Below are 24,591 nucleotides of genomic sequence, written 5' to 3'. Positions count from 1 at the left end.
ACACACACACACACACACACACACACACACACACACACACACACCACACACACACAGGGCATGAGGGAAGTGGAGAGCCAGGAGGACTGCATCAACTTACAAGGGGACCTCGACAGACTCCAGAGGGCGTTCGACGCACGGATGATCAAATTCAACCCGAGCATATGCGAAGTAATGAAGCTGAGACGAAGCGAAAGGCTTCAATACTTAGATGGAATTCAGCTTCAGGATTCTGTATATGAGAAGGGCTTCGCAGTAGACATTAACCCTAACCTGTGGCCAGAGTCCACATTACGAGAACTGTGAAGGAGGCAAAACAGTTCCCAAGTATACTGATAAGGAAACATCTAGCAAACTGTTCATATCATATAGCCTACATCAGGACAAAGCTAAAACATGCTTCTCAAGTTTGGTCACCGCATCTAAAGAAGAACAAACAGCAAACAAAGAAGCTTCAGAGAAGAGCCACACAAACCAGAATCAAGAAAGCGAACTTACAGGGGACAAGCTGGAAGCCTTAATGTTGACCATCGAGGGGGAGAAAAGAGTGGGGAGTGATTTGATCACAGCTTTTACGTTCTGAAAACCAGACTGATGATGGAGAGAGTGAACAGTTCTACGAAAGATGTTGGGACAGGATAACCAGAGGACATGGTATCAAACAGAACAATATATAACAAATGTCAAGCAGTACAATCACAGTATAAGGTCGGTGGATAAATGCAACAAAAGGAGAGAAGCTGCGGTAAACAAGGTCATCATGAAGACGTTTAAATGAGTGTGTGATTGTGAAGCATGTTCAGGTAAGACTCCCTCCCAGTACAGTTCACGAGATACGGGAACCCACGAGTGTACAATCCCCTCCCAGTACATCACAAATAGATAATCACACGTACGTACTCACAACCACCCATACTGAAAAAAAAACCATGTACACAAAAGTAAAAAGATCAAAACAAAAAACCACCAACAAAGACACGTAGTGAACAACAGCAAGGGATGAGGCACAACAATTTCGGTTTACACTGGTTGTCAACTCCCTTCTAACATTAGGAAAAATGCCATATGCATAATAAACATATCCTCATCACGGTCATCTCGAAGGATGAGATTAAACAAGAGAACGAGAAAATAAATGAAGGGAATAATGGGGTCCCTGGGTGTTAGTAGACCCGACTCTTAAAGGTGGAAGGGTGATAGGAAGACGAAGAGAATTCCACAGCTTCGGTGTAATATGGAAGGGAGGAAAGTACCATAACGGTCCATCCTCGTGGAGATGATCCCCGCACACAAACTATGGGACGAAGCAGTCGAGGGTCCATGCTTTCGTGGATGGAACACGTGCAAACACCTCCCGAAACAGGGACCAATATAACACCTGCCCAGAAGACAGAGAGGGCACCAATATCAGGGCGAATGATAAGAAATGGATAAAGAGAGGTGATATATGGGGGTGGGGAAGAGTTGAGGAGGAGGAGGAGGGAGGCGGAGTCACCTTAGACTGTTAACTACGGCACATGTGGGGAAACAGGCCAGGTGGAACGTACATGTTAATGGCGACCAACCAACATCATTACTTTTACTCAACGTTTTTTTTTTTTTTCAGCTGAGCATCAAGCAGGAAGAACACGGCAAAATTATTATTGACAGGTCAACACTACGATACACGTCAGGGACGTGACGGTTTCTCGTTCATTTTTCCTCCTCTTTTCCGTATATATCTTTTTTTTTTCTTTTGTTTTAGTTTTTCATGTTCTGAACGTCTACGTATATCGAATTATTTTGATCCTGGGAGAAAATTTTCTTGAGAGAGAGAGAGAGAGAGAGAGAGAGAGAGAGAGAGAGAGAGAGAGAGAGAGAGAGAGAGAGAGAGAGAGAGAGAGAGAGAATACTTGCAAATCCAGGGTACAAAGGTAGTCTCAGTATGACCATCAGTATATAGTAATACTCCCTGCAGGGCGCCGAGCAAGACCACAGCCACCCGCCCGAGAAATAACTTGCTCTCTCTCTCTCTCTCTCTCTCTCTCTCTCTCTCTCTCTCTCTCTCTCTCTCCCCAAGTCTTTAGGAAGCATAGTCTGTCATGTTCATTATGAGGAGTTCCCGGGAGAGAGTGGAAAAGGTACGAGATTAGAAAGAGATATAAGGAGGAAATACGATCGTTGTACCAGCAACTGCTTTCCAATTCTGAGAAGGCGCACGGGTTTAAGGGAGGAAATATGTTCAGTGTAGAGAAAAAAACTAGAAGTCCCGGAATTATAAGGGGAAGGAAGAATGAGACGATGTAGGTTGGAATCACTGGCGGAAGAGTGAATAGCGTTGGAGGTGGTGGAGCACAAGAAGATGGGAGGCAGCTGGACACCAGGAACTCTGGCGAACACCAATGCTGACGGATAACTGCGGGAGGACGTCTTCCATCACTGACTACCGGAATGGACCAAGCAAAGGAAACGATACAAAGAGGAGCAGAAAAACCCAAACGAAGGAAATTACGCAAACAGAAATTACACCAAAAACAGTCTAATGTTTTTTGGAGATGAACGGAGGACAAGAAACCAGAAGTGGCCACACACAGGAGATTGTAAGAATGTGTGCATCACGAGAGCCATACTAGTGATCTGAAAGAAAAGAATGGGACGCTTGTGTAAGAGAGAGAGAGAGAGAGAGAGAGAGAGAGAGAGAGAGAGAGAGAGAGAGAGAGAGAGAGAGAGCAAAGGAGACTTTCAAAGACTTCAGAATCAGCCGAAGTAAGGCGTTGTGAAGGACGCGACACGCTGAATGTTGCTGCTTCCCGGTAAATACAATACAGACGATGCAACACTATACTCAACAACATACTCCGGCCAATCAATCTTCAAACGCTTCCCATTGGTCCCATTAAAGTGCCTCGCGACATTCAACCTACAACTTAAACTAATAATTCACAATGATTTTCACACAGAGCCACATCACAACTTCAAAAATTCACATAATAAGAGATGGATATAATAGAATGTATCATTGTCAACTAAAACCCGTTCTCTCCGGATCACTTGAGGGACAGGAAAACTTAGGCAAGTTCTTCGAGCCCAGCACCGGGACACACACACTGGCACACCATGAGGTCTCCCTGACGCACTCTTCTACGCAGAACATGAGGTCTTTTAAACGCTCTCTACCAGGAAGAACATAAGAGATTTATTACCGCATTTGCCAGGTTGAACACTGGGTCCTGAACGCACTCTACCAGATACAACATGAGGATTTGTTACCGCATTCGCCAGTTTGAGCATGGGGTCCTCAATGCACTCTACCAGGCACAACACTGAGACCTTCCTAACGCACATGACGAACCCTTACACAACTCGGCCTCCCGCACACAAACACAACAACCGTTCTCTTAATACTGAGGAGATTTGAGTGATACGTTCGCCAACACGCCAGGGAGGGCAACCAGATCCAGCAAAGGGGTTCTGTCTGTGGTCCCGAGTACCAGGGAACTCTTAATGGGTGCTGGGAAGGTGAGGGTGTGTGGCAGGTGACTGGCAAGTAGTGAGTTCCGGAGTCCCATAAGTGTGCTGGGTGTGTGACCTGCTGTCCTCAGTAGAACCACAACCACAATCAGGAGCTGATTAGGGGTCGACCCATTTCCTCGACCAAACTACATAAGAAAGACTTGACCATTTCTGGCGGTGGGGAGTACTTTTGATGATCCAGTACATCTAAATGAGTTTGGGGTTCGACAGACTAGTAGCCAAGGGATAGATAATATAACATTAGTATATATATATATATATATATATATATATATATATATATATATATATATATATATATATATATATTGGGGGTTGGGGTGGGGTGGGCCGGTGTAGTCCACCAGGCCATAGGAAGGGGATTGGGAAATGGGGGTGGGAGGGGTGAGGGTAGGGTGGCTGCCGGGAACAATACCAAACATAAACAGTCTATCTCGTCCCCATGGCAACCAACAGCCCGGCGTCTACTGCCACCTTGGGACGTGTTGACCTCCATGGCTGCTATGCCACAGAGCGCACCCACCAACCCCCTTTTTACTACAGACGGAGGCCAACCCATTTTTCGGCCGCCGTGTGAACGTCAGATACAAACCTATGCTTGTACTCAATACACAACACGGTGAGATGGGACGCGACTTAACACATCGTATGTTAAGGCTTCATACCTACACGTCTCACACTGTACTGTAGCCTTAGCTTCAACGTACAGAAGAAAAACGCTCCCTGGATACACGAGTCATTACGCGGACTTAATCATACAATACGAGGAGGGAATTCTATACACTCGACAGGCCCAGTCTTTGGGGTTTTATGTAATACTATATTTTTTCTTATTTAAGGTGACATGAGCAAGCGTGTGTTTCATTCATCCACCTGTCTCCTGCAGCAAACGTTCCTCGTCACAGCCTTCCTGACGTGTCTCCTGCTTACAGTCTTCGTATAACCCCTCGATGATCTTTTTCTGCTGGTTACACACAGCTTGCCTGCTCTCGACGGTATGAAAATTCAAAGTTGTACCCGAAATTCCCTTCATTTTGTCCTGTTCCACTACGGCAAAATTTATGGCCTCTAATCTCTCTTGTTTTAGGTACCACTTTATTTTTGCCTTCATCCACACGATCCATCCGTTTCATCAAGTAGGCTGACCATACTGCATTTGCCACAATAAGCTTCACATACCCTCGTGCAGCATCGATGGCAGGGCGGGGCGGAGCATGGGGTCCTCCCGAGCTATACCGTATGTTACATATTTACTTTACGATAATGATTTTACATACATATATATATATATATATATATATATATATATATATATATATATATATATATATATATATTCAACACTGACGTTTTATCATAATTTTTCTATACATGCAAAAGTTTATTAATTTCCTTCATCGAACAAAACTTCCTTGTTTACTACTATCAGCTTTTCTGTATAATCAAATGACAAATATATATATATATATATATAAATATATATATATATATATATATATATATATATATATATATATATATATATATATATATATATATATATTTTATGCTTTGTCGCTGTCTCCCGCGTTTGCGAGGTAGCGCAAGGAAACAGACGAAAGAAATGGCCCAACCCACCCCCATACACATGTATATACATACGTCCACACACGCAAATATACATACCTACACAGCTTTCCATGGTTTACCCCAGACGCTTCACATGCCTTGATTCAATCCACTGACAGCACGTCAACCCCGGTATACCACATCGCTCCAATTCACTCTATTCCTTGCCCTCCTTTCACCCTCCTGCATGTTCAGGCCCCGATCACTCAAAATCTTTTTCACTCCATCCTTCCACCTCCAATTTGGTCTCCCATTTCTCCTCGTTCCCTCCACCTCCGACACATATATCCTCTTGGTCAATCTTTCCTCACTCATTCTCTCCATGTGCCCGAACCATTTCAAAACACCCTCTTCTGCTCTCTCAACCACGCTCTTTTTATTTCCACACATCTCTCTTACCCTTACGTTACTTACTCGATCAAACCACCTCACACCACACATTGTCCTTAAACATCTCATTTCCAGCACATCCATCCTCCTGCGCACAACTCTATCCATAGCCCACGCCTCGCAACCATACAACATTGTTGGAACCACTATTCCTTCAAACATACCCATTTTTGCTTTCCGAGATAATGTTCTCGACTTCCACACATTCTTCAAGGCTCCCAGAATTTTCGCCCCCTCCCCCACCCTATGGTCCACTTCCGCTTCCATGGTTCCATCCGCTGCCAGATCCACTCCCAGATATCTAAAACACTTCACTTCCTCCAGTTTTTCTCCATTCAAACTCACCTCCCAATCGACTTGACCCTCAACCCTACTGTACCTAATAACCTTGCTCTTATTCACATTTACTCATAACTTTCTTCTTTCACACACTTTACCAAACTCAGTCACCAGCTTCTGCAGTTTCTCACATGAATCAGCCACCAGCGCTGTATCATCAGCGAACAACAACTGACTCACTTCCCAAGCTCTCTCATCCCCAACAGACTTCATACTTGCCCCTCTTTCCAAAACTCTTGCATTCACCTCCCTAACAACCCCATCCATAAACAAATTAAACAACCATGGAGACATCACACACCCCTGCCGCAAACCTACATTCACTGAGAACCAATCACTTTCCTTTCTTCCTACACGTACACATGCCTTACATCCTCGATAAAAACTTTTCACTGCTTCTAACAACTTGCCTCCCACACCATATATTCTTAATACCTTCCACAGAGCATCTCTATCAACTCTATCATATGCCTTCTCCAGATCCATAAATGCTACATACAAATCCATTTGCTTTTCTAAGTATTTCTCACATACATTCTTCAAAGCAAACACCTGATCCACACATCCTCTACCACTTCTGAAACCACACTGCTCTTCCCCAATATATATATATATATATATATATATATATATATATATATATATATATATATATATATATATATATATATATATATATAAGGGCTTTGGTCTCATAATGAATTTACTTTTGTATAACAACTATATTTAATATCATGACAATGGCTACTGTAAATGATCTTATGAAAAAATAACCCAAAATCACTAAGTTGCCAAAGATACATTGTGTTCTTACCTCTCTTGTTTTGAGCTTTTCAAATTACCATCTTCACGAGTTCATGATTCGCCCCCAACTCCTGACCAAATCATGGAAACCTCCATTACTCTGGTCCTTTCGTAAATCTGCTGTTCCATCCTCATGCATTCAGTACAAATACTTCGTAACTCACTCATTTAAGCAACCTTAACAATTCCATATACTTCCCTCAAAGCCATATTCATGGGAATATGGCTTGAACTGGTACATTTGATTCTCAATAATGTCCCATGATCTCGCAGTAACTCTATTCCTATCACTATATTTTTCTTCTTAATCCCAAACTGTTCAAAATGTTGCCTCTTGATCCTTCCTTTTAAGAAAGCATCGCTGTTGCTTGAGCTATCTAAGCCTCTTCTCACCATCTGTTCTTCCCATCAATATATTTCATCTGATCATTTTGTTCTCTAATTTTATCATTCCCTGCCGTATCTTCTGATCCTGTTTCTTCATTTCCCGCGTTCGCGAGGTAGCGCCAGGAACAAAGAAATGACCTCATTCACTCAAATCTACCCTTTAGCTGTCACGTGTAAGGCGACGAAACAACAGCACCCTATCCACAACCAGGTCCCACAGACCTTCCTGTGGTTTCTTGCGACCGCTTCATATGCCCTAATTCATGCCAGTGATAGCACGTCGCCCCTGTATAGAACCTCGCCCCAATTCGCTCTATCCCTTGCACGCCTCGCACCCTCCTGTAAGTTCAGACCCCGAACCTTCAAAGCATTTGTCACTCCATCCTTTTACCAACGGCCTCCCTACTGCAACGATACCTTTTGTGTGTTCCTATCTACTGTTATTAATCACATTCCCACTTTGCGCTCCCTTGAAAACGAATTTTTCAACGATATTTTCAGTGAGCGTCAAATATGTAGATATGTTTACTACTTTGTCGTTCCGCATCTACCTTATCCCTATAGATGCATGTCCACCCTCTCAAAAACTAATCTGGTTCTGAAATATCTTAACTGCATTCTAGACGGCTTTGCCTTATCTGTAATCTTACGTGGTACTTGTAATTAAAACTACTGCTGTAATGGAAGAAAAATAGCCTCAAAGTAATCTTATGGCATCAGTCAACTGTCAAGCGGGGCGTTGTTACCTCCCATAAGCCCTATGGACAATAACGAATATAATCCACATTATTTTTTACCTTTTTTTTTTCCTTAGATCAATCTAAGAAGATCAATCCAGCTGATAGTTACAAGGACATTTCCATTTTACAAGGTCTGTCTATTCCGTATCATGAGAAGTAGTTTCAAAACTCTGTTTCGCCTTCCTCGAACTTCAGCTCTGCTTCGCCTTCCTCGAACTTTAGGTATGCTTCGCCTTCCTCGAAATTCAGCTCTGCTTCGCCTTCCTCGAACTTGATCACTCAATCCCAAACTTCACCGATGCTTTCTCATTAGCTGAGCCTATTTACCAGGACAACACTTCAGAGGTCCCCGAAGGACGTCTCCCAAACCCAATACCTGTACTACAAGCTACAGGTAATGAAGGATCTCGGTGATGTTGCCGAATATGAAGGCCCGACATTGCCAGTCCTTTTCTCATGCGTGTGTTTGTTGCGCGTCCTTCTTGAGTTTGTATATTTCCTGAGAAAGTCTTTAAAGTTTTGTTGAAACAGCAAGCTGAACTTCGGGTTTATCTCACTATAATACAGTGGTACAGTTGTATTTCAGCTGTCTTCAGCATAAAGTTACGGGCATCAACCGATCAAATATTCTCACCGATTCACAGCTCTACACTAAGTACATCAGCCACAATTTCTCTTCAAATTTCCAAAACGACGACAAAATAAGCTTGCTCTTGTGATAAAGTGCCAGCAAGTCCAGCAGCAGGGAGGGAAGGGTAAATATTGTTAGCCAATGCAGCGCGTGGTTACTATGGTGACAGAACACTGTCCCCACCTCACTCTCGACACAAACACATGTAGACACTCGCCACCAGACCAAAATATTCAAGTTTTTCTGCAAGTTAATACTACACGAATATCCTATCACTATCTGTATCTTTTCTGGCAGTACAGACTTACCATACATATTATTCTTGGAATAAATTAGGTACTGCCCAATGTAATCTAATCTACGCAAGAAATAATTTCCATTAAGATACATTTTTTCTTTCAATATTAACAAATCTTAAGATATAAAGAATTCTATATGGCTTAATAAATATATGAAACTTTTGCACTCGACGTGCATACATGGGAAAAATAAAGAATGACTAAATATGCTTAATCAGATTCCACTCTTTTACTTGTACGACGCAAGTCAAAGAAAACGGATACCAACAAGAAATGTACCTCCTCTCGTCTACCCGACAAGGAACGGTTTACATACACAAATTTCACGGATCCCGCCACAGTAATTTCCTCTACGTCACAAACCAACGTTCTTTATAAATGGGAAATCCGCAAAGCATTGTATGCCAGGATTACCAATGGAAAACTCTCACAGTGCCAGAAGAAACTCAAGTAGAGTGGTTTGCTAAAAACTGAAAATGTATACTACTAAGGAAACAACAGGCTTCCCGCTGTGTTCTTCAATCAGTATTCTCTGTGCCATTCCCTTTATGTACAGAAAGGTACAGTAACCAATGCACTGGATGATAAAATGGCGACAAGTGCCATAAAGTTCAACATGTTCTCCAGACACGGTGTCAGGTCTGCTAGATACCCTGGTGGTGTTCTGGTGCACAGCTGACTACGTGGTGTAAGGGAAGAGGACAGCGGCCATGCCTGGCCTTGGGGTACTCACCGTCTGTGACGAGGCTCTGGTGCTGCTGTTGATGATGGAGTGATTCTCTGTGTCGATACCCTGCTGGATCACGTACGTGTTCCCGCCAGACGCCAAGATCTGCCCACCAACCGGGCTGTTCGCTACTTCCTGTCATAGAAAAAAAAAAAAAAAACTGCTCTAGGAGCTGTTACAACCTTCCCTCCAGTATCATCACTTCCAAACATATTAAGGGAAGAAGAAGCCAGGAGGTGGAGATTTCTTCTGAAAGGCCACAAGCTACGGTGTCTGGATGAAACTAGAGAGAAAAAGGCAATGTTGTGTGATGAGAATCCTGGATGTTCTGGCTCCCAGTGTTACCATGTTCAGGGGGTAAAGTCCGGCGTACGAACACAAATACACAAGAGCGAAAGGAGTGGCAACTCTCATGAAGACGGAGCCGTGAGGCTGTTAATCTGTATGGCATGTGGATGAGAATTGAGGTTTACTTCATGACGTGACTGAAATTTGTGCTTATACATAGCGAAAGGAGTGATTTATAGAAGCTGAGTAACAGATATGACTGTTTTGATGCACAGGATCGAATTATTGGTGTTAGGGTTATGTGGCAACCAAAGGTTCAACTGGAGGGGGGGGGGGATTACCGGATCCCTGGCGTATACAAAAATGGGTAACTGAAAAACAAAACAATACATAAACACATCTGGGTGAGTTGGGGTTAAGTGTCAACGAGCAATACTGCATTATATGCTAAATGAGAGGCGTGCAGAGGAGAGGTTGTTGGATGCGAATGTGAAAAGAGTCAACAAGTGGAATGTCTGATAAATTCTTGGAGGAGATGAGTGTGGAAGTTAGTGGTGGATTCGGAAAGAAATGACGAAAAGATATGAAAGTCAAACGGTCTGGGAAAGAACCCTGCATATATAGTAAAAGAGATTAAGTAAAGAATGACACGGGCAAGGGGCGAGAGTATGTGATACTGGGGAGTGGAAAAGATGTAGGGGGTATTTACAGAAACAGAGATTACATGTCTGGATGAAGTGTCTGGCATCCAGTTGGGTTGTGGATGTATAGGATAGAATAATGAGTTATGGAACAAGGAAATTGTTACTAATGAAAGGGAAAAGGGAGGTGTATGGACTACATCTGGAAGGAAGGAATGTGAGGGAATGGGAAAAGAATAATAGAAAGTGGTAGAAGGTCAAGACATGTTCAACAGCTGAAAAGGAAGGCAAATGAAAATGGTGTGAAGAACTGATGAACTTTAATGAGCATGAAAAAACGAGTAGAAAGGATGTTAATAGTGTGTGCATAACAAGAAAATAAAGTGGAGTAAAAGTAATGAGAGCATGTGGGGAAGCGGTAATCTGAGGAGAAACAATAGGGTTACGAATGAGGTGTCTTTGGTACATGGTGGCATGTGAGGTGGGGCATGGTGAATGGTATGGTGAAAAAAAAGAGGAGCTGAAAGAGATGATGTATGTTAAAACAGCAGGGGTGGATGAGCGTATAGTTGAACTTCTCATGACGGTTAGGGGTGAGAGTGTTGTTGATTGGTCAGTCAGGTTGTTAGACATTTGTATGACTCAAGTCAAAGTTTAGTGTTAATATAAATAAAAGCAAGGAGAACAAGGGAAATGATCATATTACCTATGTATATATTTGTTGAATGTACCTGTTAAGGTGTATGGGATAATGTTGAAAGACAGAGTGATGGAATCCACACAGCATCTGACTAGGTAAGAACACCGTGACTCTAAGATGTATTAAGGTGTGTGGACCAAGAATCTCTGCAAGCCATGCTGTTCCTCCATATTCAGAAGCTCTGCATCCCATCACCCTCTCTGTCAACACTTTCCCATACACCTTGCCAGCTGTACTCAAATCAACAAATTTCTGTGAGAAATACTCAAAAGAAAGAGGGTGAACTGAATGTGGCATATATGGATCTGAAAAAAAACCCATATGAAAGGGTTGATTGTGGGGCCTTATGGAAGGTGCTGCAAATATCTTTGGTAAATGTAAAATTACTAAATGCAGAGTGGAGTTTTTACTAGAAGAGTAAGGCAAGTGTGGAAAGGTAGGGAAGAGGGAAAGTTGCTTTCTATAGATGCAGGTCTGTGTTGCAGATATAAAATGTCACTGGTTGCTTAGGCTACAGATGGACACGATGGTAAGGGAGGTAAATGTAGCAATGTTAGACTGAAAGGCAGGTCTACTGTATGCTAGGGTTGGGAGGTGAAAATATTGGTGTTAGCAGATAACTTGGCTTTGGTGGGAGACTCAAGAAACTCATGAAGTTATATGTGTGAAAGGAGAGAGTCGAGTGTAGATCAGGTAAAAAGTACGAAAATGATGTCAAGCTGGGGTTGAAAAAGGATGGTTTGAGTGTAAATCTGAATGAAAGGGAGGGAAGGGGGGTTTAGAGGCATTAGAATGATTGAGGTACATAGGAGTTGACATGGCAGTGGATGGAACCATGGGAGCAGATGTGAACCATACGGTGGGAGAAGGGCTAAGGTCTAGGGTGCACTATGAAGTGTATGGCAAGAGAGATGAGTGTCTGTTACAACAAATATATTATGTTTGTTGGTACATTAATCTTAACAATGTTGCAAGGATGTGTGTCTTTTTGCCTCAAAGGCAAAAGACAGGAAGAAGTTGGATGAGCTGAAAATTAAATGCTTGAGGATGTCTTGTGGTGTAATGTGGGCTGTTGTTTTAGAAATGGCAATATAAGAGGGAGGTATGAAGAAAGAAATAAGTGGATGCATGAGACATGTGGTATGGCATGGAAAGCAAAGGGAATGAATTGCAGAGTGGTAGAGTGGGTGAAACACAATACTTTGAGGTAGTTTAGGCATTTGGAAAGAATGCAAGATGGGGAGTTTACAGGGAGAGTGTATGATAGTATGATTAAGGGGTTTGGTGTGACAGGGAGACCACTTGTGACTGGGTAAAAGAGTGGAAAAATATTGGAGGAAGGAGACAAAAGGTGGAAGAATGTGTGGAATAGTGCATATGAGGGAGGTATGTAAGAACAGGGATAACTGGACCCTCTTTTGATGTGGCCGCCCCCTTGATGGGAGTTCTCAGAGGGAATGGGTGTCAGAGATATAGACAGATAGATTAATAGATGGGTAGGTAAGTTGGTGTGTGAGGCTGAATGGAGAAAATATGGATGAACTGTAGTGTTGTAGGTTCATGGATGTGGTTATGGCAGCATACAGAACCATAAAATCATATGAGTTACAGGGAGGGTGAGAGCTGAAGGTTCTTGGAGCACTGAGGAATGTATGGAGAAAAAGATCATTATCTGGGTGGGTGAACATGGGTATGTTTTGTGGTAAAATGGTCCCAATGATGTTATACTGATAAGTGGAATGGGCTACAGATGAAAATGTGCAGAGAAGGGTAGATGCATTGGAAATGAAATGTCAGAGGACAGTATGTGAGATGGTTTGATCAAGTTCAAGAGAGATTTGGTATGGCAGGGAATGGAAAGGGCATGAATTGTGGAGTGGTAGAAAGGGTGAAGCGTAACACTTTGAAGGGGTTTGGGCATGTGGAAAGAATGCAAGACAGTGAGTTTACAGGGAGAGTACAATTAAAGGGGTTGGTATGTGACATGGGGAAACAGAGTAGATGAGTACTGGAGGGATAGAAATAGGGGAACGATGCAGAGAATGGTGTATACAAGAAAGGCATGTAAGGACATGGATAATGGAGATATTTTTGCCATGGACACCTCCTTGATGAGAATTACCAGAGAGAAAGGGCATCATAGATGTAGATAGATGGGCAGAGAGATAGACAGACAGACAGTAATAAAAGGGTAGTAAGAAGAGTGTGGATGAAAACTGAAGAGGATGTGCTGAAATGGTTTGGACATATGGAGGAAATGAGGGTGGAGAGGCAGACAAAGAGGACATATACATTTCACAAGTAAAGGAGACAGGGAGAATGGCAAGATCAAACTGAAGATGGAAGGATGGAGTGAAAAATATTTTGAAAGCTCTTGGTGTGAACGTGGTAGAGGGTGAAAGGCATGCATATGATAGATTGAACTGGAGAGATGTGGTATACATGGGGTGACATGCTGTCAGTGGACTGAACCAGAGCATGTGAAGAAGCTTGGGGAAATCATGGTAAAGTCTGTGGAGGCCTGGTTGCGGATAAGGGGCTGTGGTTTTGCTGTGTTACGTATGACAGCTAGAGAATGGATGTTAGCAAATGAGGCATTTCTTCATCTGTTCCTGGAGCTACCTCATTAATGCTTGAAATAGCAAGTGAAAGGGCAACAAACGTCCTAGGTACATTGAAGAATGTTTAAGAAGAGGTAACTGTATTTAAGGGCAAAGATGGGTATGTCTGATAGTATAATAGTCCTCTTAGCTTTGTATGAATGTGAGGCACTAACCTCAAGCAAAAATGTAAACAAGTGGATGTGCTGGAAATGAAATGTTTGAGAACAACATTTGGTAGAGGAAGGCTGACTGAAAGAGAAATGATACAGTAAGAGAAGGGTGAAGTAGTAGGAGTATTATGTATGATAGAGCTGAAGAGGGTTTGTTGAAACAGTTTAGACATATGGAAAGGATGAGAGAGAAAAGGATGACTAAAAAGGAATACAAGTCTGAAATGGAGGGAACAAAGAAAAAATGGGAAATTTAGAAGGATGTGGAAGGCTGGAGATGCTCGGACGGGTCAGTGCCCATAATAAAATGGTATAGCACAATGAACCAAGTAAATTACGAAAGCAAACTTCTTTTGAGCCCCAGCATCGACATCAACATACTGAAAAGTGGCACTGAAGCAGTCTGATCTGCAAGTCCCTTAATAATAACAGAAACTGGACTTTCACAGTAAAATAACTACTGGACGGTAAACTGAATATAGTGATAACCACAACAATAATTGTAAGTGATCAGAATATGCCAACTACAGAAATACTCCAACCCAGTGGAATCCTTTGTTGTTACAGAACCAGATGAGGAAATCCCAGTAGAAATGGGAATAGAATTGTAGTAACAACACACATTACAGCAAAAGAAAAACCCTTGGAATATCAGGAATCAACTTCTTCAGAATGAAAAATAAAAAAAATTGAACAAATACACAAAGTTCCAAAACAGCAGAGGACAAATTAGGGAACAGTGAAAATTATAAATTTACATAAAAGTCTAATAAAAGAGAGTAAAAAATTATGTAAATTACTTCAATATATACACTAGGGACAACAACACAATCCTGAAAATAAAAAAAAGCTCGATATGAACACTGAATGAAGCATACTTAGACTACTCTGAAGCATCCAGAGCTGATAGAACCAAAATCGAATCATACAAAGTGGTGTAGTAATATATGCATATATAACGCAAGAAGGAAAGAAAATAATGAAAATGAGCTACAATATATGTGAACTAGTGTGATTTCTATCCTATCACTGTTAAATAATAAAATAAACAGTATCACATGGACCATCAAAACCTAAGCTAAATGACTACAGAAATGTTAACTAGAGTTGAAGAGACAATGAAGGGATTGGAGAAACTGGATCTAAAAATCAAAGGGACAGGTGGCTTTGACTCCCATTTCATTGACTGGTAGGAAAGAGGAGTAGATTATGGATGTAAACACAAATACAAAGAAATGACAAATGGATCTGCAGATGAAAAAGAACAGGTCTAAAGGCTAATACTTCTATGTGAAGCATGCAACCTTGTATAAGTGAATCAAAGACTGACAATCACTACATCACAGAGTGGAAATAAAGAAAACTGTGAATGGGATTCAGCAACTTAGACAATACCAAACTGAGCAACATGAATTTCATCATGACCATTCTAACTAAAGAGCAATCATTTAGGGTTTTTAAATCCCAACTAGAATTAAAGCTTCAGGAGCAATAACCTAACTACAAACGTTAAGTATATTTTGGAGGAAATAAGACAAATAATCAGTGGGGGAGAAAAAAGAGCAAAACACAAAACAGATCATACCATGAGAGAAAACAATGAATGAATAGAAGAAAAACATGGAAAAAGAGGAAAAGGATAGCAACAAGAGAAGCACCAATTAAAGAGCTTGATGGGAAAATAAAGACTGCATTAGTGTAAAATAACAAAATCACACAGAACAAAGACTGAAAGGAGAGAAATACAAACAAGGATAAGAAAAACAGACAAGCCTTTAAGTGAGAGAGAAGCATTAAAATGATCTAAGGATACTTGCAATATGTAAAATGATCGGTACAAATTAGTTATCACCTCAGAATGCATTGAGAAATCAATTGATGAACTGTTTAACTCGCAGGATGAAAATGTACTCAGAGATACTGAGATATCCGAAGATGATATGATCAGAGTGTTTGATAAGCTCAAATAAAATTCATCTCGAGAACCAAATGGAATCTCAGACATCTTCCTGGATGAAAACAAAATTGTAGACATTCACATAATGTGTAAAACCTATACACAAAGAAGGATCCAGGATAATACCTAAGCAATACAGGTCTGTTAGCTTGACTTCAAATGAAATAAATGTTTTTGAGTGATAAAAGGACACATATAGAGCATCTGATCAAGAACAGCTACCTAAAAGAAGCAACATGGATTTGTACTGCAAACCGTATGCATACCCAATGAGTAGCCCATTACTGAGATATACAAGAAAGTTTAATGCAAGAAAGAAAATGGATATGGTTTTTCTCAATTTTGCAAAAGTATTTGAAAAAATAAGCCACAGAAACTTACAACAGATAACAGCTAAACATAACATTATGGTTAAGACTAGAAGATGGATTAAAATTTTTAACTAACATGAAATTTAAAGTAGTAGCAAACAGAACCATGACTGATGAAGAGGATTTTCTATCTGGGGTACAAGAAATGGTCTTAGCCTCAATTCTCTTTATAGTAACATCACAATTTGAAAATGTAAAAAAAAGGATAGTAAGGAGCTCTGCTGATCACACCATAGTAAGTGATATGACTATCAGAAGGTGATCAAATGAAAATGTAAAAAGACTTGGCCATGATATACAAACAGGGAGAAATTAAATTGATGGAATTTAACAAAGATAAAGTTGAGCAAAGAAGTTACAGAATGAGCAAGAATACACTGGTAACACCATATAAAGGCCCAACGAGGAAATCTGAAACCTTAAAGATTTGGGCATTATTATGAATAAGAAACTACAATTCAGAAACCACATGGAGAAGAGGACAATATCAAGCAAAATAATGAGAGGTATGACTTTGAGTCCAATCTCTAAAAGATACAGAAAACTATTGATGAAAATGTTTAATCTGTAAATAAGAAGCAAAACTAAATACTGATGTGTCATATGATCACCAATGAAACAAAGAGAAATAAACAAAATAGAGGATTCAGAAGCACTTAATAAGTAAAACCGAAGAATGGAATATATGAACTACCATGAAAGGCTGAAAGAGATGGAACTATACTGCCTGGAAAGAAAGATATATGATAATCTACATGTGGTAACAAAATGAAGGTTTAAAGGAAAATGTATTAAATGTGAACACCTCTGAACAAGGAAGATACTAGTTATCAAATCTGCAGGAACTCCAATAGAATATACCGAAAATAAATCAGACAAAAATATGAGAGCCCAGCTAAAGAGATTGAATGGCTATTCAATATAAATCCACAAAAAATAAGGAATAAGCATGGAAAAAAAAATTAGAATACAACTGGCAGCCAAGAGGAACAGTACCATTCCTTAAGCAAGAAATGCGATGAGTAGTGTGCTATGTACTACTCTGCCATTTATGCAAAATCTTATTCTAGTTACACATAGGTAGGTGCTCCTTGTTCCCTCCATCTCCAACACACAAGTATAAAAACTAATGGTGTGAAGTATATCAGTAAGGCAGTGCAACAGGCTGTTAATACTATGAGTAAATTAAACTTCAGTACTTCATTACAAAATGACAAACTTCTACTCTATGTCAATCACATATATGCACATATTTCTGCTCAAAACCAAAAATCAGGTTCCTATCAAGGCCCTAACAGTTTCTGTCAATGCCCTAACAGTTCTATTACTATACTCTAAGAAAAAGGTTTCTGAACATAAAAGTATGTCAAGCTCTGAAAAAAAGTAGCTGACTCACCTGGGAGTAAGACACAGGTGTGGTGGAGCCAGGCTGATAGTAGGTACTGCCAGCGGAATACATAGTGGTGTCGCCCACAGTATACACTGGGTATGCCCTGTTTATAGCCAATAATTAATTCAGCGAATATAAAGAGGATCACTTATTCAACATAACCACTAGTTTGATATGTCAAAGCAGCTTTACATTAAGCTGAACATAATATACAGTGCTAAGGTAAATGTACATGCATACTCACCTACTCCTCCCCAAGGCCTATCAAAATGAGGTTCATTAAGTGCATGTAAGTATGCAGTTTTTGTGGAAAATGATTTTGTGAAACTAGAGTCCCAGCTCTGCAAGCTGGCAAAGGGGCTGGAACTCTTTAATTGCCTTGTGCAGGCTTGTTACCCAGCTACCTTAATGTACAATACATACACATTTAAGACTGGTGTCCCCACACTCTCCTGCAAATGTACCATCATGAGCCAGAAGTCACTTTTTAAGAAGGCTGCATCATCAACAGCAAAGGTAAAGGAGTACAGCATTGTTGAAAACCTTCCCAACCCAAAGTAGCCCACCTTATGCAGTAGGAGTCACATAAGAGGGTCCTGAGGTTATACAACAAATAGTTAAAGGCAGTATTAAGCTGGCAAAGGAACCTATTAATCTTCAGGATTTCAATGAGGTTTTCATCAAAAGAGAAAAACCTCATGGAGAAGCAAGAAAGATGTAAAGAAACTACCCACTGGGCAAAAAGCAAGGGCCATCACATGCAACTAGAGAACAGACTGGGCCCACCGCCAGCACAAGCAAGACAAGTATAATAAATGGTGTTAGACAAGGACCGAAAGGAACATATATAAATGCTGATGAATAAGTAGTTCTACAGCTGGAAAGAACTAGAGGTCAAAGATCAAATAAGGGAAACCAAACCACACAGTGGGGAGTCAATGAGAAGAATTCTATCATATCTTTCTTTTGGTGATGTATGATAGACTTTTGGTTGTTGTTATTTTTCAGTGACATTAATGAACCATAAGAAGGACTGGGTTTAAACCTGAGTATGCATGAGGATAATGCTAAGATCACGAGAGAAGCAATGAATGACCAAGATAGCAAATCGGCTACAAAGGGACTTGGATAAAATACAGAGTTGGTTAAATACTTGGCTGATGAAGTTCATCCCAAGAAAATGAAAAATAATTAGCAAGGATTAAAGTACAAAACTGCTTAATCATGACAAATAACTTCTTCAGCCAGCCTATGATCAGCCTTGAACGCTGATTTAATGTTTTAACCATTATGCTTCAAAGCTACAATAAATTTGGCCACTTCAAAAACCAGACATAGTCCACACAAACACTTTCTCCAACCTGAGACCAATACCTTGCATGGCCATTCCCTTCACTCATGCCCACCTCCTGCATGGCCCTTCCTTCCCCTGACCTTCACAACTGTACTCCCTTCCCCTCTAATCTCCACATGGCCCTCCAATACCCTGACCCCTGCATGGCCCATCCTTCCCCCCCAGCCCCACCCTATGGAATGCCTCCCATCCAGCAAGCCCCCCCTCCCTTGCATGGCCCTTCCCTCTCCAGACCCCTACACCCTGCAGGGCCCTCCCTCCTAAGACACCCCCCCAACCTCTGCTTGGTTGTCCCCTCCTCAATCCCTACCCTATGCAATATCATGGCAGACAGAGAGATGAGTGGTGAGATGTTATAACTAGAGAATTAATGTGATGGAAGACTTATTATTCCACTTTGGCTAAAAAGAGTGGTGGAGGAAGAGCCATCCCAGATATGAGAGCAACACTCCCATACTGGGGCGAATAAGAACCATGAAGATATGCAATAGCTACTTACAAGAAAAATAATTATGGCACCTATGTACAAATGATATCTAGAATGAGATGTAAGTAAAAGCAGCATTTCAGCACAACTGAATTTAACCAGGTTACATCTTTCCCACCCTGAAATGCAGCTCAGGTCTCAATAATGAGAGGAGAAATATTCATTAAAGTGCAGAGGGGAGGGAAAATGAGATAAAGCATGTAGAATAGAAGCATCATCATAAGAATGAAGTTGAAGAGATATCATTTATGAAGACAAGAAAAACAGTATGTTACATAGCAAAAACCCTGAAGGACACCTACGATGATAGGAAAAGAAGGGGAAATCACTCCTTCAACAACTATTACATTTGCTGACTAGAGAGGAACCTATACACAAGAGAGCAGAAAGAAGAGAGACTCTCGGCCAAAGGATGAGAGTTTAAAAAATAAAGACTTATGTAACACCCTGTCAAATGTTTTGTGGTTGTACTCAAATGCAATTCTAATTTCAAATGGTAAATAATCTGTCTTCTCAATTTTATGATGCTCTGTGATAGGTGTGCACCATCTAGCAGTTGTTACCTACCCTATATATCCTTAACACATCCCATAAAGCAATCCACTTAACTCTGTGTCATACACTTTCTACAGATCCAAAAAAGCTGCAAGCAATTTATCTTTCTTTTTTCTTTTAAACTATTCGCCATTTCCCGCGTTAGCGAGGTAGCATTAAGAACAGAGGACTGGGCCTTTGAGGGAATACCCTCACCTGGCCCAATTCTCTGTTCCTTCTTTTGGAAAAAAAAAAAAAACGAGAGGGGAGGATTTCCAGCCCCCCGCTCCCTCCCCTTTTAGTCGCCTTCTACGACACGCAGGGAATACGTGGGAAGTATTCTTAATCCCCTATCCCCAGGGATCAAAGCAATTTATATTTCCCTAAATACTTTTCCAGTCATTTTTATCACAAAAATCTGACCCATTCATCATCTATATTTCCTAAAACCCCCTTGCTCCTCACTTATTCTGCATTCAGCCACTTCCATCACTCTATCAAATCAACATTCTTGTGCACACTTTTCCAAGTAAACTAGGTAGACCATGCAATACTCAGTAAGCTGCTACATCATTTTTTTTTTAAAGTTACTGTGTGGCCATGGGCAACTCAAGGGTGTTCAATTTTCTGTAACTGTTTCCTCTCCTACTCCTTGAAGCTCTGGAACTCCCTACCCTCTCATATCTTTCCAAATAACTATGACCTGGAACATTTTAAATGACATGTTTTTCACTTCAACCAAAATACATAAATCCTTTCCCTAGTCTCTTCTTTTTCCCTTTCAAACTCTCTTAATATTTCAGTAAAGGTGTGGCCCTGATGTACATTTTTGTCTGCGACTGAAGCTTCCAATATGAAAAAAAAAAAAAAAGTACTGTACTATACTACACTACCCTCATTAAAGGTATAAAATGACGATCTGTTCAGTGCACAAGTCAAACAATGCATGTATGTAATTATGTCATAATCACGCATTAACTTTGTGATTATTGCCTACATTAATAGTTTATGAATTAGGCATGACATTTCTGAAGAGAAATATATGAGAATCAATTCAAACTAAAACATACCATTGTACATACTCTATGGTGTTTACTACAATAAATGGTAAATGTACAGTTCGAACAATGCTTATATAAACTGTAATAATTAGCGATTATTACATACTCATTTGGGATTACTGCCTGCATCATCAGTCTATGAGCTAGGTAAGATGTTTTTGAAGGGAACTGTATAAAAAATCAATGTAAAATAATAATGTACAATACAATTTAACAAGCAGAGTACAAAATAATGAATGGTAAGCACACAGGTCCAGCAATGTTTGTACCTGTTGTAGATATGCACTATAATTTGGCATTCATATTGTGATTATTGCTCTTATCAGCTAGGTAGGATGATTCTTAAGTAAACTGCATGAAAATCACTGAAAAAGTATAAAAGTACCAAATATTCTTTCAAGTATATGTTAATGAATAGTAAACATGTAAGTCAAACAACATTTAAAAGTGCAATAATTATCAAGTGATAAGTGAGCATGAACAATGAGATTATTTCATGCATTATTCATCTATGAGTTTGATTAGCTATCTCTTCGGAAAACTGTGTAAAAATGGCATCAATAGCTTTAAACCACATTTTGGATACCAATGTGGCATCATTAGTGTCCACATGGGCAGCATACACTGTTGAGAGTGCATGCAGTCTTAAAATTTTCCTTAACACCTGAAAAAGATGTTAAAGACTTTTCAGCTGGCAGATATAGCTTCCTGCTGACAGCCTTACAGACCCTGGTGGGTGATAAGCCTGAAGTACAAAATGGTATTCCAAACATCAGATGCCAATGCGGCATGAAAGCATTAACTGACAGAAGCAAAGCACTTGGAAGGACTGAGGTGCTTCATGTACAGGTGGTATTGACTTTAAAGCAATGTTCTGCCGGTAAAATAACAAACTACATACATGAACCAGAGTCACTGGTACAGTATTGTGTCTATGCAAACTGTAAAGGGATATTTTAATGTTAAGTAGTGTGTAAATATTCAAGAGCAAGTTAATCACCTCAATTTTTGAGTCTGCCTATCATTTTGCCAGGTATACTGAGTGCAAAAATTGCACATAACATGCTAACATGATCAATCATAAAAAGAACTAAGATTTCTTGACAAGTAAAGAAGTGATTAATGTTCATAAGTCTGAAAGCCTTAATGAAACACAATTACTATGTTAAAATGTCTCTGAACAAATTCTTTCAACCAACAATATTTAGAACACTGAAACAATTATCTGTATTTTTACAGAGAAATAAATAGGACTGATAATTAAATATATAATTTGATATCATCTTATCTAAACATGGCATTTGTCAGTAGATTTACTGAAGAGATAAACCAGTTTTCAAATACTTTGTACAAATAGAATATAAAAAATCAGTGTTCATAAAATCTGCAAACTCACAAAATTTTTGATCCAGCATATTAAAGATTACCAACATCTTGAAGCATAAACTTCTGGTAAATAATTTTGTTAAATGTTTATTCAAATATATACTACAAAGTTAGAAGGCTGGTGATTGGAATACTTGGGTTAAAAAGGTGTATACATTAAAATAAATGGGTAAGTGGAGATGAGGTCAAAAGCAATTAACAGATTATGTGCAAACTGAGACATGCAAAGGAGAGGCAGATGGATTTAAAAAATATTTTGAAAGGGTTGAGATGTATGATCATTTCTTTGTGTAGGCAAGTGTGAAAGCCTGAATTGGTCTTACAAAAAGATATAATGAAATGAAAGTGATGAAAATAAGTGAGCTAAGGAAAGACCTGAGAGCAGGTACCATAGGAGACTGAGTGAAGAGTAGCTCAGAGTTACAGTAAATGAAACAAGAGGAGTAGTAAAGGGGAGGGAGGTATTTATAGAAGCTGTGCATGTACACCAAAAGTGCTAGGTGGGAGGTAGGTGCATGAGAAAGGGTCATATGTGGAGGGGCAAAGAAGTTGAATTGCTAGTGAAAGAGAAAAGCATGGAAAGAAAGTTATTGATGGACGTACAAAGAAAGTAGTATAAGTCATGGGGGTGTGAGGGCTGAAAAAGGGCAATGAGCTATTGGCATGAGAGTACAGATAAACTTCAGAGAAAACAAAAAATTTTTCTGAAAGAGGTGAACTTTATTAGAACAAGAAAGCAAATGGAAGAGACAGCAAGGGAAGCAAATGGAGCAGTGATAACAGGCAAAGAAAGGATGAAAAAGACCTGGCAGTGTAAAAGGCACAGAAGAAATGAAAAAGAGTTGGAGTATACTGATGATTGTGTTATATGACAGGAGGCAGATGTAATGTGTTCGGAAGGAGGTGGCATGCAGAGTGAAAGGATCCTAGCAAATAACACGGAAAAAAGGGAGGATGTAGTGAAAGCCTTCCATAAAATGATGCACTATATGGCAATAATGGATGGGATGGCAGTAAAGTTTCTCAAGAAATGGGATAAGAGTGATGTTGATTGGTCAGTAAGGTTATTCAGTATTTGTATAGCCCCTGGTGAGGTGTTTGAAGATTGCCACAATGTAAGGGAGGGCAACACTATCTCAAATATTAGGGTTTAAGTAAGGTTTATCAGACAGTGTTGATTGAGAGGGTGATGGCATGCATAAAATATCTGACAGGGAAGGTGCAGTGTGGCTTTAGGAGAGGCAGATGTGTGGGGTAAGTGTTTGAAGAGTATGTGTGAGAAAAACTCAACAACAGACTGTGAACTGTACATGCAGAAAAAGTTGACATAGAGGCTTTAAGGAAGGTGTTATGAATGCATGGGGTAAATAGAAAATCGTTGAATGTAATGAGTTCAAAAGTTTTTACCAGGAGTGTAAGGCATGTGTGTGATTAGGAAAGGAATATAGTGAGTGGTTCCCACTTAAGGATGTGATGCTATGGTGGTTGTTTAATCTGACTATCGCAGGGTGGTAAGGGAGGTGAATGCAAGGATCTAATAGTGAGGGGCAAATCTACAGTATTCTGGGAGTAGGTGGGGAAGACTACAGAGGAAAACTCCAGAAGCTGGTGACAGTTACAGAGTGTGTGTGAAAGGAAAAAGTTGAAAGTATATGTTAACAAAAGTAAGGTAATCAGGTGTAACACAGGGATAAGACAGGATGATTTGAGTGTACATCTGAATGGGAAGGACCTGGAGGGCATGAAATGCTTTAGGAAGCTGGGAGTATATAGCAGAAGATGGAAATATGGGGGGACAGGCTAGTCACAAGGTGAAAGAGGTGAAGGTTCTGGTTGCATTAATGTATCTGTGGAAGGAGAGGTCAGATGGTTTAATAGCATACCTAACGGCAGCAAAAGAGTAAGGTGAGGTAGTCAGTCAGGCTTTGCTGTAATTGGAAGGCTCTGCTTTCACTACAATATACATCTAGATTGTGGTTATGTGTGAATGAAGCCATTATTTGTTTACTCAGGCTACCTTACTAAAGCAGGAGAAACAATTTGTAGAAAAATAGAATATTTAGAATGTGATTTAAGTACACAAAACAATCTGTTATGGTATGTTCAGACCATCATTTGTGGCCCATACAGGTGATTTTCAAAATGTGTAAAAATACAAAATAAACACCAACTGGTCCTGGGGCTTATGGATTTTTGATATTCTACCTGTAC

The 24,591-nt window shown here is 40.1% G+C and overlaps 1 protein-coding gene across 1 annotated transcript in view; it reads right to left on the bottom strand.

The window, feature by feature from the left end:
• Nucleotides 1-24,591, bottom strand: part of LOC139754514 (DNA-binding protein RFX2-like) — a 291,540-nt gene that overhangs the window by 83,511 nt on the left and 183,438 nt on the right. The window contains exons 7-8 of the mRNA XM_071671804.1: nucleotides 17,565-17,661; nucleotides 9,445-9,573 (exon numbers count right to left, since the gene is read on the bottom strand). Coding sequence (XP_071527905.1) covers nucleotides 9,445-9,573; nucleotides 17,565-17,661 — 226 coding nt within the window. The remainder of the gene's footprint in view (nucleotides 1-9,444; nucleotides 9,574-17,564; nucleotides 17,662-24,591) is intronic.

This window comes from Panulirus ornatus, chromosome 17, assembly GCF_036320965.1.
Source record: "Panulirus ornatus isolate Po-2019 chromosome 17, ASM3632096v1, whole genome shotgun sequence".
Taxonomy (NCBI): domain Eukaryota; kingdom Metazoa; phylum Arthropoda; class Malacostraca; order Decapoda; family Palinuridae; genus Panulirus; species Panulirus ornatus.
This window is presented reverse-complemented; position numbering and strand designations above follow the sequence as displayed.